The 20,802-nt window shown below is 39.3% G+C and overlaps 1 protein-coding gene across 1 annotated transcript in view; it reads right to left on the bottom strand.

Annotated features, from left to right (window-relative positions):
* WDFY3 (WD repeat and FYVE domain containing 3) overlaps positions 1-20,802 on the bottom strand; it is a gene marked incomplete at both ends in the record, with an annotated part of 89,231 nt that overhangs the window by 22,256 nt on the left and 46,173 nt on the right. The window contains 12 exons of the mRNA XM_009575632.1: positions 1,028-1,148; positions 2,019-2,113; positions 3,514-3,675; positions 3,778-3,851; positions 6,326-6,478; positions 7,963-8,153; positions 8,577-8,688; positions 9,747-9,907; positions 12,792-13,023; positions 14,305-14,486; positions 18,172-18,390; positions 19,477-19,577. Coding sequence (XP_009573927.1) covers positions 1,028-1,148; positions 2,019-2,113; positions 3,514-3,675; positions 3,778-3,851; positions 6,326-6,478; positions 7,963-8,153; positions 8,577-8,688; positions 9,747-9,907; positions 12,792-13,023; positions 14,305-14,486; positions 18,172-18,390; positions 19,477-19,577 — 1,803 coding nt within the window. The remainder of the gene's footprint in view (positions 1-1,027; positions 1,149-2,018; positions 2,114-3,513; positions 3,676-3,777; positions 3,852-6,325; positions 6,479-7,962; positions 8,154-8,576; positions 8,689-9,746; positions 9,908-12,791; positions 13,024-14,304; positions 14,487-18,171; positions 18,391-19,476; positions 19,578-20,802) is intronic.

The raw sequence follows: 20,802 nt of genomic DNA, 5'->3' as shown, positions 1-20,802 counted from the left end.
TTTTTGTTAAAGCAGCATTGCTGAAAAGCTCAAACTGGTTCGGGTTGTATTTCAACCAACACTCAGTCAACCACTATATAATCTACATATGCCATACATCCCCAAAATGCCTCCAAGAGACTCAATAAACCCTACTGGGCAGCTGCTTGAAAATTATATTATGTCAAGGTTTAACTTGACAATGTTTCAAAGTCTCTTCTCCAACTCACCGTATGACTCCAGTGCCTCATTAAACTATAATATTATGTTCCCTCACATGCACTTTTAAGGAACTAAGGGGCATTCTAGGGTCAATGATCCTAACGATAACCCCTACTGAAGCCATTTGATCTTAACCAAATGTAGTTGTTCCAACTACAAGTGTTCCAAACTTGTAGAAGTTCCACTATCCCACTTCTCTGAAAACAGAAGTTTTCTCTTTCAACAGATTTTATTTTCTCTATAGCCACACGTGAAGTTATGAGAAAACAGCACCAAGAAGTACGCAGAAGTAGCCAGACATCCACACTTGTTCCCACTGCATCCTACTCACTTGTGATCCTCTGTCCCTCAAAGTTTTAAAATTAACAATTTTACAAACGTTATTTTTCTTCCATGAAGTAACAATAAGAAGCAAGCAGTCTCCCCTCAGATCTATCATGTATTTTCCCCTCCTGCTGATATTTACTTCTGTTGTTCCCATCTTGAAGCGTAAGTTTCTACCAATGCTGTCAACCATGGACTTAAACTTTTTTAAAGATTCAAAACAAAAACCAGTTAATGCAATAGCTGAAAGATACGTGTTAGTTACACCAGCATCTGCTTAGTACTATCATTCTTGCTACCACAACTGACACCATACAACTCAATAATCATGCATTCCGTTTCTGCTAGCATACCTCAAGTTAATTCAGTGACATCTGCATAAATCATTCAATAATTCCTATAAAATTATGCAATTCAACCAGTGAATCGAAGGGCTATACAATTCTCTCCCTTGAAATAAAAAATAATATCCTTTCTCTATCTCAAGTTTTTTTGTACTTACTGCAGATTAACAGTTGTCTTTTCTTTAGATGTATATAGAAGTTTCAGAAGGATATCTAAAAGCCTGTTCCGCAGTAGAATAAGATTAGCTGAAACAAGTCCTCCAAAATCATCCTCTGTTCCTAAACATCAAGTAAAAAAAAAAAAAAAGGAAAAATTAGGCTTTTGGAACATGGACACTTTAAAGGCTATTCATAAATTCCATACATAAGCAAACCCAACCTGATCCCACTCAGGTCACGAGGAAGCCATGCTAAAGTGCAGGCAGCCTGCTATACACTGTTGTGAAATGCTTGGTGCCCCATTACCATCGTCACACAGAGCTTGGTCAGTTTGAAGAATGGGTAAAAGAGAATCGGCAGCTTTTCAGACAATAATCTAAACTGAGGTGGTCCAAATTAGCTAAGCTAGTCACTCCTGGCAAGTAGAGACATAAAAACAATAAAACACACACTCCACCCCCATCCCCCCTGCCCCCAACCCCACAATACAGTAGTTGGATAAACATTTTGCATTATGCAATCGTGCGGAGACTAATAAAGCTAACTGTAAAGCAGAAACACTTCTCCCTCACTTGTCCCTGAATATACTTGTCCCCCGTATATTCTGAAGAGATGTAGAAACATATGATCTTTGGGCACCCCCTTCTAGTTATTTGGGTGACATCCATTGTGGGGCTAAAACATTTCTGTTCAGAGAGACATCTCTCCCCACAAAGAAGCAGAGATGCACGGGTAATTTGAAGGAACGAGTGAAGGAAGCAGAAGAAACCCATGCAGTGTTAAGTGAAGGAAAACAAAAGATGAGTACATGGATTTTGCACTGCTTTGCACGCAATACTGAAAACTGAAGTACCACAACTAACTGGCAGCCAGGTTATAACAAAATTACAATATTGCTAATGACACTATTTCTACATTTTAAGTATTTAAGCACAGAAGCAATCACAAAGTACTTCTCTTCTACTGCTTCTAAGCCATGCCATCACTTACCACTGTCAAGCTTTTCTTCATTGTTTATTTCCATGACCACAAACTTCTCACAGACTGCAAATGTAGGTAAAGTGGAAGAGATGAACTGTCCAAACCTTGATGTATTCAGAAAAAAACATCATTCATTGATATGACAGATGCACTCTCATCTATCAATAATTCACCTTAAATATAAAACCGTAACACTAGTGAAAGGGCGATACCCAAAAATGTCAACTTTCTCACATCTGAAGATTGAGGAAAACAGCCTCCATCTAAAGTTACTAGCCAAAAAACAAATTAACATGTAGTAATTAATGAAATCTTTGCAGAGAAGTCTGCAGGAAAGGGGCCCTGAAAATGCTAGGATTCAAGAAAGGAAACTGGGAAATACCACCAAGTCCTAGTAAAAGGAACACCACAAGTTAAAGAAAGGAGAACAAAACATTATTCTCAAACCATTACAGTTGAACAAGTATTACATCAAAAACAGTGATTACTCGACTCGGGTATAACATTTATGCCTACAGCTTGAGGTGATGTAACACAAGGTCATGTTTTTTTAAGACAAGACGATGATATGCTACTCAAAGAAAGGAGATGCAATATACTCCTGGAACCAACCTGAAACAGTCCCTAGCTAGTATAACTTTTTGCGAGTTATACAGTATTTTTCATTTTTATTTCCAGGAAAGAGAACAAGAAACATTCAGATAGGCATTCTACAATCTGTTCCGTAACCATTTAAGCATAAAATCCACAGGTTTATTCTTGAATAATTTTTTGTCCTCTGTAATTAAAACAAAGAAGGTAAGATGTTCAGGTTGATGCTTCTGACACCTTTAATTGTACTTAAAGTGAGAAGCTGAAAACATGACCACTCGTATGCAAAGAACCCCCAAGCCTTGCAATATTTTATCCATTTCCATTACAAAGAAACAGGAGATGAGAAAAATTAAGTTTTCAAGGAGTTGAACTCATTTAAAAGCATTTCAAATACTCCTGTATGTATGAACTGCAATTATTTATGGAACTTTCATCAGTCAGAATTAATAGCACTATATCTGACAGCCTTAAATATTTTTCTACAGTTATGATTAAGAAAAAATCTTGAACTAAACCTTTATTGTGGGAAAGTAATCAAAGCCGTATTTTAACCAGAAGTATCATTGTACTCCATCTTAAGTAATACTCAATGCTATTTAAGAAAAGTGCTCAGTGCTTCACATGAACAAGGGAGCTGCAATACAGCACCTTCGTTTTTCACCTGCGGAACATGAAGCCAGTTAAATCATTTAGTCATACCTGTTTAGATACAAGCTGAATTTAATACGTAAATCAAGGCATTAACAAAATTATTGCTATGTCTACTTCAGTTACCTCTTAGAGGAAAAAATGCAGTATATCAGCATTTCACGTTACTTACTCCAAAGCAACATTACCATTATGTATTTTTGACCAAGATCACCAACATAATAAAACCACAAAATCCAGAATTATCATAGGTGTGGGCTACCTGAGCAAGTCATAGCTGCTAGGGAAGCCTTGAAGCAGAAAGCTCAGCACATTACTAATCGCAGCAATAGTAGGCTGGGACAGAGACATATCTCGAAGAGTCAAGAGCAGTCTTGGGATGAGTTGGAATTCCCTCATTAACTTAGCATTCTTTGCCGCTTCACTGGAAGAAGGAAAGAAAGAAGGTGGCAATTTAAAATTGGAGCATCCTCTACGCACAACCTAATCCTGTAAGTCTCATTACTAGGCTGGCATTGGCTCCTACCTGGACTCAGTAAGAAGTTCTATGAAGTGCTCAAATAATGACAGATGAAGCTCATAGGGTGCATGAAGCCAGACCTGAAATACAGAATAAACAATGATATGTTTTGTACACAAAACCACTTTAAGATTAAAAACAGACATTAGTACATCAAACGTTATGAAAGGCTTGAAGAGACTAAAACTGTTCGTGTACAAGACCATTTACCTGGACATTATGCTCAAAAGCTCATTGCAAGGTTCTCAATTGTTTACTCTTCAACTTCACATAAGTATTAAATATATCAGTGAAGACTAAAGAAACACTCATTGGTACCAAACATATTCTCTGTTAGTGTATCATGCTGAAAATTAAAGAGTTCTAGACAAAGAAGTTACACACTATCTGGAATTTCTCTTTAAACAGATGGTGCAATGACTCCAAAGGAGTTATTGGGATTTACAAGGCTGATGCGAAATGCTGTGTTAAGTTTATTTGGCTTAAGTGAAGATTTTCTCTTTGTAAAATTAACTTACTATCTTCTGCCAAGATTGAACTCAAGGTCTTCGCTGATTTTTTTTTTTTTAATCTTTACCCAGCATTTCCTGCACACCATTTTAAATTATTTAGATCCTCTACAAAAAAAAATTAAAAATTGTTCAATCAATAGAAGTAATAAAAGATACAAAACCCAGAAAGCTCACAGTTATATCTGCAAATCTTAAAATTGACTTGCTATTGAACAAAGCATAATTCATACTTGTGCTCTGGTGTACAGAACTGGCTTAAATGAAAAGCTTTCTAGCTTTTGCTTTTCTTCTAATCTTATCATCCAAAATGATCAGAACAAATCTTTTCATTTCCCTGTTTAGCATAAGAGTAAGAACATCTAATTTATCTAATTTAAGTGAAATATTTGGGTCACTGATTTCTGAATACAGAAATAAAATAAATAAATAAAAAAGCTAAAAACTGAGGCTTTTGGAAAGTTTCTTCTTAGTGACTCACAGACCTATTACTTGCATATTTTTTTAGTCTCTTAAGTGTATTTGTTCTCCATTTGTTCTTGGTCTTCAGGGGGAAAAAAAAAAAGACATGAACTAAACAATATGAAATGGATCTTTCGTACAGTAGTTGCTGTCTGAGTGACTATATACCACTGATGAAATTTCTCAGCTGGTTCCTTTATGGGGGAAAAGAACAAAAAAGAAAGGAAAAAAAAAAGTGTTCGTCATCAGAAGAATGCCTCACTGTAAAAGGAGCTGGGCTATGATTCACACTACTCCCTGCTAAACAGTTCATCTACCTTAAGACCTCTACCACAAATATTACCTCTTGTAGATGTAATAACTTTTATTAAGTCTATGTTTAACTTTGTGAGCACAAAGAAAGCATTATTGTAATTTAAAAGGTTTGTTAAAGAATAACTAGTTACATGATACTGAAGAATTTATGTTAGGACATGGCACAAACTTATTTCTAGTTTTAATATTACGCCTCAAAAAAAAAAAAAAAGAGGAAAGCTTGATGGGTGACAAATTTCCTCTGTATTAGATCCCCACTGAGGTTAAAAAAAAAAAAAAAAAAAAAAAAGAGGCTCAGGTTTGCCCTTTTCATTTCCTCTTTTTTTTGTGACATAATTATAGTGCATTGTTAATCTTGGCAAGGGGGACTGGTTGGGTGCATTGAAGACCTTTAGGCTCTCAAAAAAAGGAAGGTAACAAGGCCAGTTGATTTTATTAAAATAAAGGCTATAGTAAGCAGCAGGAGTTTTTTCACAGACAAGAGCCTTAAATAAAGTTTCCAGGAGTGCTTTGAAATACTCAAATAGACATCTAAAAAAAGGAAATGGGTAACTCCATAAAGCCATTTGTGCAAGACGGACTTGCACTATTAAGTCAGTATCTTTATAGCTGGATTAGTAGTGGCAGTAGTATATTTATTTATTTTAGTATATGTGAATCAGAATACTTTTACTCAGTCTGTGTCAGGTACAGATAATGCCAAAGGAGCAAACACTAACCGACAAGTTCTACGCATCATATAACACTGTTTATCAGCCTTTATTACACTAGCATTTCCTTCCGAACTTTTCTACTTTCCTTAGTTTAACACAGCAACACTTAAATATTTCATAGGTCGTGCAAGCAGAATTTTAACTGCCTTACTATAAACTTTGCAGGAGACGTATGATAAAGTGATTCCTACGTGCTATGTTGGAAGTTTACCTCCTACTGTTATTTTCAGTACGTTTTTCATGCCTCGATATATGTAATGCAGAACACCCAGGTTAAAAGAAATTGCTGTGGAACAGAAAACTACAAAACCTATCTTCTAGAACAACAAAAAGCAGAAACATCAGTGGTATACATTCATTGTTTCTACAGTGATTCAAGCCACTTCAGGAGGAAAAGTTACCAATAAACTTGCTGCTCCATGGTACTTTACTGTACCATATATGAAATAGGATAACAACCTAGTTTGCTGCTGTTCAATATTTAAAATATGCTATCAGCACCTGACTTAATCACTATCCAGTATCATCATCACTTTTCTGTGCAGCTTTACATACTTCAAAATCACAGAGCAGATCCTGGAAGGCAGCAGAATTTGGAATAATGGAGGTCTCATGCCCGCTATCAACAGTTCCCACCAAGGAAAAGGTCAGATGGAGTATGTGGCTGTTGAGAAGGGACCGTTTCTTCTTTAACAGCATTGCCAGCAACTTGAACAAGTAAACAGAAAAGGAATTAGTAGCCTATGAACACACAGCAATGTCGTCTAAGCACAAAGAAGCACGGATGAAATGTCCCTTTCGAGAAGGCTCTTGAAGTATGTCTGATAGTTGATACTCTTGATGAAAAAGCTTGAAAGTGGCATTACAGTTGATTAGAAAAGGGGAACATCCAGCTCATAAAACATCTGTTCTACACTAGAGACAGTATCTAGGCCTTGAGGATTAGGCACACACAGACACACCTTAGCTCTCTAGTAGTCAGTCACAGTTTAAGACAGCACATGATAGTTGTGTTCCTGGATAGCAACTGTGGACACAGCAGACTTAAATAGAGCACCCCTAAAGTACTGCATGCACAAATGAGAGGTATTCTGGCAGTGAAGAAAAGTAGCCACGACAACATAAATCTGAATAAGCCTGACTTACTTTTTTCTTGCTACCTTTGTTGCCCTAGGCATGACCATAGATGTCGTCCTTTCAGTCCTCATTTCTGCTCTAACTTACAGTCTGGGTTGGGAAAGAACAAACTGCCAGATGTACTATTGCTATTTCTCGTCTTCTGATGCAAACTTGATGAACTCTCAACATACTGCCCTGTTCAGCTTTACCACCCTCCTTGAAGCATCACTAAAGAAATACAGATTTCTGGGAATCTCTCTCAAACCATGCTATTTGCTGAGGTCAATACAAGTGGAATGTAAGGTCGTATGTGATGATCCACTGACTGCTTATGGTGCAAGGAGGACACTGTCTAGATTTGTTTGGTCAAAGTAAGCCAAGGTCTGCAACAGGCTACATGGAATAATATGTTTCGACATAACTATACTAGCCATTAGCATTACAAGGTTTGTAAATACGCCGCCCAAACCACAGCACGAACCTTCCGTTTCAGTAAAGCAATCTTCAAGAGAAACGTAAAATGCATTGGTCACGTGAAGATCTTTTCAAGTCAGCCAACGAATCCTTCTGCAAAACTGACTGCACTTTCCCCACCCCAATGGAGAATTAAGACATCTTCAGCTGAAAGCAAACAGCATCACTAACTATAAAGTCTGTGCAGTCTCCTCAAAATGATGATTCTAGGAGTCCACTTGTTTGGTTTTCTTCATATATCCCTGTCCTCCTCTCCTGCTAGCAGATCATGGAGATAGAAGCTCCCAGGCTTGCAGGGGTGGATTCACAATCACAGGAAAAGAATCATCTAAGTGCTATAGTTGTGCTCTTGCTTGCTATTAATGAAGGGTCAGTTTCAGCAAAGCAGCTAAATGTGCACAACTGCTTAGCAAAACTTTCCACCCTCTCCTTTAAAAGCCAACCTAAATAACCCATCTATGCTAATTAGCCAAGAGGTCAGTAAACTTAAGAGCAGAAACTCAGGTTACCACAACGCAATAAATAATTTCCATGGGAACTGCTATGACAGACAGTGAAATTCAATCAGCCTGGTCTGTTTTGAGACATTTTTTACACACCTGATAACCTCTGATTCTTTCCATTTCTTTGCTGGCTAGTGGATTGCTCTTTACCACACAGACCAAGGCCTTCACAGCTGCATACAGCCCTTCTACATCTGATGCCATGGCTACAAGTCCCAAAATAGCAGCAGCTCCACCAATGTACTGCAGTGTAGTGGCAACAGGCTTGGGGACAAATGTTCTTACTCCTGTGCATAGGCAGAGAAAATAAATTAAAATCAAATTAAATCTAATTCTTGTAGGAAATCATTGTGAATACATGCAAGTAATTTGCATTCTAGCATTGCTTGAATTATGAAAAGAATACCACTAGAAGAACTATCACACCACAGAAGAGGAGGTGAAGGAAATATTGCACTGGAAAATAGTTTATGACCTAAGGTAAAGCAATTAAGTATATTTTCATACCAGTAACGCATATAAACTGAAACAAGCATCTCATGTTAGCAAAAAGAAAAAAGATAATAGTATGTCCATAAAATATAAAAATGTTAAATAAATTTAACAATGTACCATTAACATTCATCAATTACATGATTACAAGACCTAAGTTCTTATTGACAAGTAATTAATCATGTTTAAACATAATAATTCTCAAGTACTCAACTCACCCAAATATCCTATCAAAGCTGCACCAATGGAGCGCGCTGGTCCATTCAAATGCCCTGCTGAGTTATGTAGCAGTTTCACAGGCGTGGCATTTTCATGAGAGGAAATCGCCAGCTGAACAAAACAAGAAAAAAGGCAAGGGCTAAAGGGAAGAGGTTTTTTTATGTAAGCCTGAACATAACTTGTATGTTTTCCTCCTGTGATAAAGAGTGAGTAAAATATAACAAAACAGAACTATGCGAGAGTCATTAGGACATTCTCTAAAGTAAAGAGAAATCTCCAGTCTCCAAAGTTTAAGGAAGATTAATCTAAGTTTAAAAATAATTCCACTGAATCATAGAATGGTTGGGGTTGAAAGGGACCTTTAAAGATCATCTAGTCCAATCCCCCTCCTGTGGGCCGGGACATCCTCCACTAAATCAGGTTGCTCAAAGTGCCATCCAACCTGACCTCGAACACCTCCAGGGATGGGGCAGCTTCTCTAGGCAACCTCTTCCAGTGTCTCACCACCCTCATTGTAAAAAGTTTCATCCTTATGCCCAATCTAAATCCTCCACCTTCTTTCAGTTTAAAACCCTTGCCCCTTGTCTTGTCACTACACACCCTGGTAAAAAGTCTCTCTCTGTTTTTCTTATAAGCCCCCCGTACGTATTGAAAGGTTGCTATAAGGTCCCCTCAGAGCCTTCTCTTCTTCAGGCTGAACAACGCCAACTATCTCAGCCTTTTTTCATAGATGGTCCTTTGATACAAATAATTCACTGACTTTTAATGTACTTTGAAGAAAAACGTAAACCAATATTCTGGTTTCCAAATCTGAATCACAGTCAGAGGACTAAGCTATCCGCTTTGTTCATCTGCAACAGCAGAAATATTGTTCAACGATATAATCTTAACTGTTTTTCAACAGGATTACAACTGCCATCGACATTAAAAAGCCAAAACACCTCCAAAAGGTGCTAAGATACATAGCTACTAGTAATTTCAAGAACACAAATAAAGTTTAGGAGTACAATCTCCCTCAATTTTTTTTTAAAAACATGAAAGTGATTATGGGCAACTCTGCTGACAAGTACATTATTGTTCCTGGTTGTATTGAGAAAATTGCCTTGAAAGAAGTTAAAAGAAAGGAACAAACTAGTAGTACACATTAACCAACTCATTTCCCAACATACCTGTTTGGCAATAGCTTTACTATCCAACTTGTTGTAAACTTTCCTTATTTTTGCCACTGTAAATGAAGAAATTGACAGTGCATAGAGACCAAAAGAGACCTTCTCTTCTGGTACCAAAGATACTGGAGATGGGTTGATTCCTTCAGACTTCGAATCTTTGCCTTAAAGACAAAATAAAAGTTCATTTCAGTAATAGTACTGTTTTTCTTTTCAGTCTTAAGAGTAAAATCTTAAGCAGATTATATTGCAGAATAGGTATAGAAGAAAGGTTTTACAAATAGCTGAGATTTAATATTGTCTTTGCATACTGGCTCGCTGTACCAAAGAGTAACTTGATAGCATAAGAGTCGTGGAATAAATCTGCTATTTAAGATAAAAGGGCAATGCACAGCGAACATTTCCTTTCAAGAAGGTCTACAATATTAACCCGTAATGACAACTGGCAGCCTGTGGCTTGGCAAGCAATAGAAGATGTGGTGCTTCCTCGTCTGAATTTTTGGAAGGCAACATTACTCCTGTACTTAATTTGCGTACAGCCTAAGGGCTGTTCACTTCCCTTCCTACCTGAAGAAAAACAAAGTAATCAAAAAACAGACACGTATTTGGTACATCTGCATCTTTGCCTGTGACAACAGGGTTTTTACAGCGGTTTGCTCAGAAAACCGCCTTAGAGAATGGTGCAAGAGATGCAAGACTGAATAAAGACCAAAAGGTCCAGGAATCAAAGAGAATATATAACCGTATCTTTAATATTTTGTATCCACTGCTCCAAAAGGGGATGCTTCTTGTGAGGCACTGCAAACACTATGACTGACAGCTGTCTACAACGCTTAGAGGAAGTGTGCAAAAGTCAGCACCTGAAAGCTCAACATAGAGATTCACTTCTGCATCTTCATTCCAGGTCAAAAGGTGTCTGCAAATCCAGTGAAACACATTAACGGAATTAAAAAAGCATGAAGGCTCCTCACCTAACACTGAAACAAACGAGAAGCTGGGCATCTCCATAATTTTTTGAACCAGGGTCAAGCCTCTGTCAAGTCTCAGCTAAGACAGACTTTCAGAAGTCTTGGTTTCCCCATAAATTAGATCCTCATTGGATCCTCTGCTCATGAAGATGCCCTGAGAACATTCCTCCATTTCAGTGAACAGCCACAGGAATTCCTTCTCCTGAACTATTAACTGCTCTCTGAGGGGTCTTTCCAAGGCTTAAAGAGCATCAGGTTTTTCATTTTATTTAAACACAGGACAAACTCTCAGAAGATGGCAATCTTGCTCACTGAAAACAGGGACAAAACTTCCGAAGGAAGCATTGTATGGGCAAATGGCAAGTCAGACACAATTTCCCTGTAAAGGACAACAGCAGAAGACTGCAAGGGCTCTTCCCTTCTCCAGGATTCCCACAAATAATCATTGCACTAAGGAAAAACAAGCATTTTGGAAAGAGAGGCCAAGATAAAAGGGTAAGATACAGAGCTTCACACTGCACCCCCTATCAAACTCCTTAGGGTTTGGCACAGTGAACATGACGTGAACAGAAGCTTAGTCCCAAATAGAAACATGCCCTTTGTTCTGGAGCAGACCACTCCTGAAATACAACAAACTGAGCAAAGCTTGTGCAGGAGAAATACTGAGTTTTTCCAGTGTGGCGGTGTATGTTAAGAAATGAAGAATTCTTTTAAGTTACTGTAGGCTTCCTGGTGAACATGGCCTTAGCATAAAGGCAGGAAGATCTTTAATTCTTGGAAGTGAACGAACAAATCCACATTAACGGAATTTGCTTTGGCTATTCGGTACTTGCATAGCGCCAGTCAGAATGCCTTCCAGAAGAAATTATAATTGACTAGCAGATACCTAAATCCAGAGTTGCTTGCCAGGTTTGTCTAGCTGTCAAAAAAGGAAGTACATGACACATCTGTAGATGACAGAATTCAATTCCCTAAAGTTTTTCCACTCAAGATGGACAAGGACAGCTACCTTCTTTTTCATGATACTTCGTTCTTTCACAGCCTGAAGATCATCTACATTTGGGATGTGTGTGTGTGTGTGACCACTCTAGGGAAAGCTTTCACCATGAAAAGTAAGACTGCGCTCCCTGTACATACTTTTGTTTTCCTACCACTCTCATCACTCACTGCCTTCTTCCTTGAGACGGTGACAGTTTCTCTCCGGAAGAGCTGGAGAGCATTATGATCCTCCCAGGGAAAGACAATGCAAGGACAAGATGACTTGATAGATTCCCTATTTTTATTTATGATTCACTGAAAAGCCCTGTGATAGCCAGGTAAAGCAATGAGCATCTTCTGACGTAATACTGATGTTGGTGAGGAGGTACTCTAACTGCACAGAAAGACAGGGAGCGCTACAGAACAGGAAAATCTCGTTAGTGACAGTTCATCTTACTGGAGCTAATGAAGAACCTGTTGTCTGAATAAAATAAAAACAGGGCGATGGACACACATTTCTAACAAGGTTATTCACATCTTTTTGTGTTGCACTCCCCTCAACCTCACACAAGAACACTTAAAAAATGCTCATATTTGTTTACAATGAATGCTTAAAGACTATCTGCTGCACCACAACCCCTCCGTTTGATTTTTTTCCTCAGTTGACCTTAGGCCCTATAAACAATGACATTTCAAGACAGCTGTGTTTAAAGTACAGAATACATCACAGATTTGCAAATGAGTGCTATCACTAGAAACTGACAAGTTAAAATGCCTTTCCAATTTCACTTTCTACAGATAAATATAATACACAGTATGAATAATCATAGGTTTAAGCACTTCTAACTAGTTTAAAACCAAAGTGAGGAATACAAGCATTTCTAGCATATCTCAGTACAGAACTACCAGAAGTATGTTAAAACAGTAATTTGGATTTCTATCATCCTCTTCAATAGCAGCTACTCATCTTCTTCCTAGGAACAGCTAGCTTTTCCTGTCTGCTACCGCATACTCTCCTTTCTCACCTCTTCTGCCAATATGCACACAAAAGATTCCACTACATCCGGACCAAGTTACCAGCTGCCATTTGAATTGTACTTACATGGTATGTACACTGCTTGAAAGCTTCCCACGTAATTTGGTCCCAGCTCATAAATGGTGCTAACACCTGGGGCAGGCAAAACTTCCTCCAGGAAATGCGTAGGGCCCAAACGCCACACTAACGAAGAGAGCTGGCGCTGTGCAGGTGGTGTGCCAATATAGGCATAAACAGTGCTGACTACAGGTGGATTGGCAGAACCAGACCCACTAGGGCTACTATGAATATAGTGAAGCTGTAAGGGAGAAAAACACAGTGAAGTTAATGAGATAGCATGGGTACCATGAAAAGAAAATAGACAGATCAGAAACTTGGGAAAGCAATTTGCAAAACAGGGGATGTACCAAGTGATTGCTACGTAACGCATGGTATTCTGATAGCATGCAGCAAAAGTCAGTGAAGAACATTAACCAGAAAGTAAATGCAAAGATTAGAAGTAAAAGATGAAGGTGTGTATGGAAACACAGGATAAGAACATGCGAGTTCTGTGCTTAAAAACGCTAAAGAACAAGGGTGTATCTTGCTTCTAAAAACATGGTGCTTTATGATCGTCATTATTTTTTGCAAAAGCAGTAAGACAATCTTCATAACCTTGTGTTCTTTCTCCTCCTTCTTCAGCCAGTGAAAACATACCTTTGGTAATTATACAGTTTCGAGCTAAAGTGCAAATGTGACGAACTCAGTTTGGTAAGATTTTCAGATGGCAATAAAACAAATACATGGAGAAGATGCTGGCCTATATATAATGGCAGTAACAATGTCACAGGCATTTTCTATCTACCTTGTAAAAATTCTGTTACCAGCTATTGAATGTAGTCACGTATACATACTCATGTATTACAGCTATTAGCATAACCAGTAAAGTTACTATAGTCCTCTTTCTGCAAAAGGAATACTGAAAGGTAAACTTTGAAAGTCAAAATATTGTTTTACTTTTAGCAGTACAGTAACACTAAATGTGTTACATCTATAATCAACTAATAACAACATTGGCATGTCAGCGGCTATCACTGACAAGGGGATGTTATTTCTGGGGTGGCAAGAGGGTTGGGAAAGGAAAAACATGGCTAAATTGGCAAAACTGTCTTACTATGTAACCTCCCTATTATTCAAAGTTAGATCTGCTACATGCTCCTGGAATAAATCTTCTTCACCTTTTTATCATCCTTCTAATTAATCTAGTCAGCAGCATAGCTGTGCCACACTTGCCTCACATTCAATACAACATGTCCACTTCACTTTAGCGTTACTATCGCTCATGCCTGAGAAAGTATTCATTATTTTCTCCTCTTAACAGGACAAGGGCTGGGTCTGAGCTATGCAGTGAGCAAAGACTCCTTTTTGCAAAGCTCCTCATTTCAGGTTTGGTTTTTGGTTTTGGTTTGGTTTGGTTTGTGTGGGTTTTTTTTGTTGTTGTTGTTGTTGTTTTGTGTGGTTTTTTTACACATATATATGCACAGAGAGAGAGAGAAATTACTCCAACCAGTGAAAATGAGGACCTAAAGATTTATTTTACCTTAACAGTGTTAACAAGCTGTCCATCAAGGTAGAGCGCAGCTGTGCTGTTCTTTAGCATGCCTTTACTCATGACCAGAACGAGGTGATGCCACTGGCCTTCCACAATGAGGTCACCACAGCGAAAACGGGCACAGCAAGGAAGAATTTCGTAAAATGATGATTCCTCACTGAAGTCATCGACTAAAGGGAAAGTACCAGTTAGTGGGCACAAGTAGAAATGTTATTCATCTGTTTTAAGCTTCTTATGTCATCAGACTTTACGCGAAACAATCTACAGCAATACGTTAAAGCCAAAATTTTAGAAAACACGCAGTTAACAAAAATACCAAAAAAAGTTAAAAAAAAAAGTTAAAAAAATTAACAAGATACAAATGAAGTCATATGATTAATAAGATGCAACTTTAGACTTTCAAATACAAGAACTGAAAGAATGAAATCAGAGTTTTTGAGAAAGTATTCAGATCAAATTGTCACAATTTGACAGGCTGAACGTCATTAGATATTTGCACATCAACAAATCGGTGTAGTTTTGGTAGTATCAACAACGGGTCTCTTCTTCCTTTGCCTTAATTCTTCTCTAAGAAAATTCTCAGGATACTTTTAGACTTCTGACAGTTACATTTTACTTCTCCCCTTCTACCCTCCCTTTGAAATTTTAGCTGGAATGAATAGTTTGCTAAAGTTTTACTACCTTCCTCACGCCACTATGCAAGTCACAGGAAGATTTTTTTGTTGTTTATCTAAAAAAGTTTTTATAGCAGTAGTCAGCAAGAAATAATAGATGTCTCTCCAAACCTACAGAGCTATTTTTCACCTTTCTCATACTGCGGAGAGAGATATATCCACACTTCCTGGACTTTCTCCTCACACTTTTCCCTGCTCCACAGTGGTCTCCTCCACAGGCCCCACTATCTGCTCGGTGTGGTCTTTTCCAGGGGCTGCAGGAGATCTCTGGTCTGGCGCCGGGAGCACCCCCTCCCCTCCTTCTGCTCTCACCTTCGTGTCCTCAGGGCGCGCACTCTCACATTTTTTAACTGACTCCTCACTCGATGCAGCATTTCACCCTCTCTTACATATGTTTTCCCAGAGGTGCCACCAGCCTGGCTGCTGGGCTCAGCTGTGCCCTGTGGGGTGTCTGTTGTGGAGCTGGCCGGAACCGGCCATATCCAGGCACAGGGCAGCCCCGGCTTCTTCCCACAGAAGCCCCTTCTTGCCCCCCCAGCACCTAGCCACAGACACTCAGTATAAGCTTGCCACTATCTTGCTTAAACAATTAGGTCACACACAAAAGAAGATACAAGCAAAAAGATTGCCTTTCAAAGCATCTGCATCAGAATCATTCTAAATTACAAAGCTAAGTGAAATTAAAGATGAGGTTGAAAGCCTGAGACTTTTTTTCCTTAATAAAAGCCGCAAATACGACATCTGGCTAGCAAGGCACGTGTCAAGCACAGAGCGGGGTACTCGTAACTCAAGCCTCAGTACGGTGGCTTCTCTTCTTCCTTTTTTGCAGTTCTAAGGAAAACTAATTTTCTGAAGCACTTCTACTGAAGGGGTAGCTCACGGCTGAGACATTTCTGCCCAAGTCAAAACATCTCATCCGTTCCATTTCAGTACTGTAACCACAGCGAGTCACCCTTGCCTTCCCTTCACCTTATCAGCAATGGTGCCTGGGTCGTAAGGCCGCTGACCTGACACACAAGCACCAGCTGCTGTGGGGTGAGGCGAGCTGCACCCGTGGCTCCATCGGCCACCTTCGCGCTCACAGTGAGAGGACTCAGAGACGGGTGCCTGCTTGGCAGACGTGCAGCCAGAGGAACCCACTCCCCGCCTGTCTGCAGGGGCCACAAACCACAAGCTGCTGACCACCCATCCCCAATTCACACACATATACTCTTCAGAATTTCCCAGGTCTTTCTTCACTAATGGGTGCTGAATTCTCTTCTCCTGAATGCTGAAATACACTTTAGTTCTCAGCACACATTTTTTAAATTTCTCTAAAAGGCATCCTTTGACTTCATACCAGAGGGCATGATCAGTTTGCAGGTGCATTAGCTTCTCCATCGCAAAGCAGAATGACCCACACTCTATTTGAAAGCCTGCCCCTACCCCCTCACTGCCAAAAAAAAAAAAAAAAAAAAGACAAAGCTTGAAAATTCTCCACCAGGGAACACTTCAATAGAAAACAGGAGCTTTTCAGATCTCTCTTCATTCTTTCACATTGAAGGAAAAGAAACCACTAATCCTCTTACCACAACAGCTGCCTGCACAGGGAGAACACTGATTTCTTTCAAAATAGCACAAGGAAAATGATAAAAGCAGAGTACTTAGAACTAACTTTCACCTACAAAAATAATCTCAAGTTCTTTTTCTTAGCCAAACACCTTTCAGCACAATTCTCGCTCACAAGAAAGATCCTTAAACATCCCATTTATTCTTACAATAGACCATCAACACTTCCAGTTCCTGCGCTGGCGGGCCTGCCATCTTAGTTCTTCAGGTACGTACTTGCTCAGCACTTATGGTACACCACCAACTACGACTCCAGTAAAGCAATGTATCCCATTCAATTAAAAAACAGTCTTTGTAGTCAGAGACCTTCAGATCTTCCCTGACAAAGCGTCTTCAAATCCCATCTCTTTTAAGGAGTTAGATAATAGGGGCTTACAAGCTAAAAACATACGATCTATAGCTCCAGTGCAGGCTAAAGCAATTAATATGAAGATAAACTTATTTAATTCTCTCTTATAAGAATTCGGTCTTCTGAGAAAGAAAACACTGTCAATATATTTGTAATTTAAGAGGTTTAGTTCCTCCCTTATACTATGGGTCTTCAGCTCTCAAGTTTCACGTTTTGAATCTGACTTCTACTAAGAGGAACTACTACAGTTTATGATGCGAATGTCCGCTTATCATGAAAATAAGGAATATTCTATAACAGTCTGCTTCACTGTTTGTTTTTTTTTTAAAATAATAACAGTTGTATGAATTCTTTATTAGTGCCTGCTACTCAAAAGGAAAGAACAGAGGCAGGAACAGATTTTTGACAACCACTTGTAACCCAGCGTGTTGGTCTGATAAAGAGCTAAACCTTACATACGCAGAAGGCTGCCCTGCTCCTCTCAGCTCCTCCACAGCCATGGTGCATAAATGGCCTGTCAAAACTGACCATTTTTGGAGGCTCTGATGGAGGACAAGGCAGGAGACAGGAGATAGCCTGAAGCCCCCAACTGCACCAATAGCTCTTCTCTAGCAAATTCACTGGCCTCACCAGCTTCACTTACATCGTCACTACACCTCCTGTAATTCCACCTTTGATCACAGATACTGAATGAAACTACAAACTCTTTCTGAAAACTGATCACAGCATTAAAACATTAAGTGAATGACTGATTGCTTCAAACAGCCCTCCACCGTTGGGACTATCCAGATTGAAAAAGCCTTCACAACCTGTTATAAACATGTTAGTTTACCATTTCCAAACTTCTTCAAAGCAAAAATAGTTAACATTTGCACCTCAAGAGATGATGTCTAAAATGAATGATACAAGACAAATAAAAAGCAAAAACGTTCCAAAACCAATGACATAATCCCTCCTTCAAATCTATAATACTCGGGGTTTTGGCAAAAATTCTTCTTTATATGCAGATATCAAATCTCCTTTGGAAATTATAAAAGCTCCTTAATTTCTACATGAATGTTTACATTTTACATTTTTCCATTGTCAAAACCCATTAGGAGCTGGTGAAACTGCAACTAAAGTTCCATCGCATACAATTCTTCTAGATACTAGGTTCAAAATAAACTTGCTGTTGCATCCCCATAATATTGTCAGGACTAGCTGATGACATGACACAACTCTTACCATAATTCTGAAGCAATTCTTCTTTAGTTGAAACAATCAGTGACCGGTCTTTTGCTGAGAGGACAATGGCAAGGCATACATAATGCTGCTCCGAGGAGTTTGCACGCCGCACTACAGTAAGAAGTCTCACAGGATGGTTATTAGGAGGTGTACTAAAATGTTCAATACAAAACCAAGTTGAATAGCTTAAACCAGATGGCGGTGGGAAAAATCTTTCACCTAAAAACAAAAATGAAAGCCCATTATACAGCTGGAATAGCTATTACTTAGGATACCTACTTGTTCCTGTTCCTTTTTTGTATCAGCTCAGTTGATACCAGCTGTGCTTTCTCAAACTTTTCCTTCGTGGACTTCAATGTTACTTCTTTCATTTCTGACTCAAGCTTGGAGGAAAAGCCACATAAAGCTAGTTCAGAGGGGTTTATTTCAAAACAAAGTAAAGCAAGAATTGCACACTATTCCCTCCTATTCTAAAAACAAAAATCAACTCTGAAGCTGTGCTTGTTCAGAACAATCCAGTTTCAGTCCCCTAGACAAAAAAAGCGGAAATGGATCAGGCCCTCAGAAACTGCTACTACCATGATGAGATGCTTCTTCAAGAGGTGTGACCCACTGAAGAAGCCTTTGTTGAGTAAGATCTCTCCACCACATACACCTGACTCCACTTCATCTCCTGGGGTGCTCCCACAGAACAACAAAGAGCTCACAGACTTCAAGTACTGTCTAATTCTGTCTTAACTGCAGTAAACCTTCAACTTAGTTTTTAGACTTAACACCTTTTTTAGCTAAGTGATCATGTTCAGTTAGCCCTGCAGCACACCAGGTTTCTGTAGGGTGAACAGCCTACAGTGACCAAGTATAAGGGATAGCAAACAATTTAGATGTGATTTTTGTGATATGTGTGTAACTATACCTGTAATAAATTCAGTCAAGAATTCAGCAGAACAAAACTACAAGTACAGCATTACAGTTAATTCCACATTTCCTATGCTTTTCACACTATTACCTCAACTTGTTCATAATGCATCCAGGTTCATCATTCATACGCTTGTCTTGATTACAACTTAACCTGCTGCTGAAAGCCTTGCATTTTAAAGCAATCACACATTTGTATTTTATATTGCTTTTCATTGACTTGAGGGCAAAAAGCAACAGGAACACACACACAAAAAACCACACAAGAAGTTCTCTATTATGAGTGTACAACGTCCAACACCATACTATCACTTCATGGCTAACAAAGAAATATAAGAGAACTAAACATCAAACACAAAACACTGCTAACAGTCATACTCGAGTACTTACCAGTTCCAATTCCACTGACAACCGCACCATCAATAAGTCCTGTTGTAACAGCATTATTTGTAGGTGCATTATGGGGAGCCAAACTTGGCAAGAACAGGCAGCTGTTAAACAGAAGACCAGTAACGCACTAGAGTTTATGAAAGTCAATATAGCCGGAGTTCAATACAAACAAAATATAGCCTAGGAAAATATATCATAAGCACACCATCACTCTCCTTGACTGTACGTATTCATGAAAAGTAGAAATGAATTCTCAAGGTTTCTCCTTGTGAGGCTAAATTATCTCCAGTGCAAAGAGCTTTGGCAGTGTAGGTCTTTGGTGCAAAGGTGCAGAGACTTATGCCCACGTGGCTCCATAGTGTAAGATGCTCCCTTGTGGGCAACCATAACTCGCTGCAGCCTTTGAGATGTTCTGGACTCTCAAAGAGACTGAATTAGCTAAATATTCAAAGGATCCTGGTAATTGCATACTATGGTGTTCTTATTTTAAGTATATATGCTCTCACAGTAACATCATATTTCACCAAATTAGCTACGTTTGGCCCTTACAAGGGCAACCGATGCTGTGGGCACAATGGAAACAGATATAAGGAGTACCTCCCTTAGGTACCAAAAGATTTTAAGAGCCCAGACGGTTTCAGTGACCAGCCTACCCAAGGTGGAGTGAATCCCCACAGGAGTTCAGCTTCTAGTTTGTATAGACTGTCCTACTGGAGGCAAAATGACAGCTCTTCCACTTGCTGAAGAATCATCATTTTGTTGACATTTACGCTTGAGCAGGTTAGTTTAAGTATACTGTAGCTGAGTTGCCTGACAGAGCTAGGACTTATTTTGTTCTCACGTAAGCTATAAAGAGTTAACTTGACGACCCATCTTGAAAGCAACAGCAGTCCATGGTTCTGGTCACTACCACCTTCCTTTTGATTACAGTTCTCATTATATACTTCCTTCTCCCTCGCCAGGTCCTGCACTTCGGCCACAACAACCCCACGCAACGCTACAGGCTTGGGGAAGAGTGGCTGGAAAGCTGTCCGGTAGAAAAGGACCTGGGGCTGCTGGTTGACAGGTGGCTGAACATGAGCCGGCAGTGTGCCCAGGTGGCCAAGAAGGCCAATGGCATCCTGGCCTATATCAGAAATAGCGTGGCCAGCAGGAGTAGGGAGGTGATCGTGCCCCTGTACTCGGCCCTGGTGAGGCCGCACCTCGAATACTGTGTTCAGTTTTGGGCCCCTCACTACAAGAAGGACACTGAGGTGCTGGAGCGTGTCCAGAGAAGGGCAACGAAGCTGGTGAATGGTCTAGAGAACAAGTCTTATGAGGAGCAGC

This window comes from Fulmarus glacialis, unplaced genomic scaffold (genome assembly GCF_000690835.1).
Source record: "Fulmarus glacialis isolate BGI_N327 unplaced genomic scaffold, ASM69083v1 scaffold10874, whole genome shotgun sequence".
NCBI lineage: Eukaryota > Metazoa > Chordata > Aves > Procellariiformes > Procellariidae > Fulmarus > Fulmarus glacialis.
Note: the sequence above shows the minus strand (reverse complement) of the source record. Positions and strands in the feature narration are given on the sequence as shown.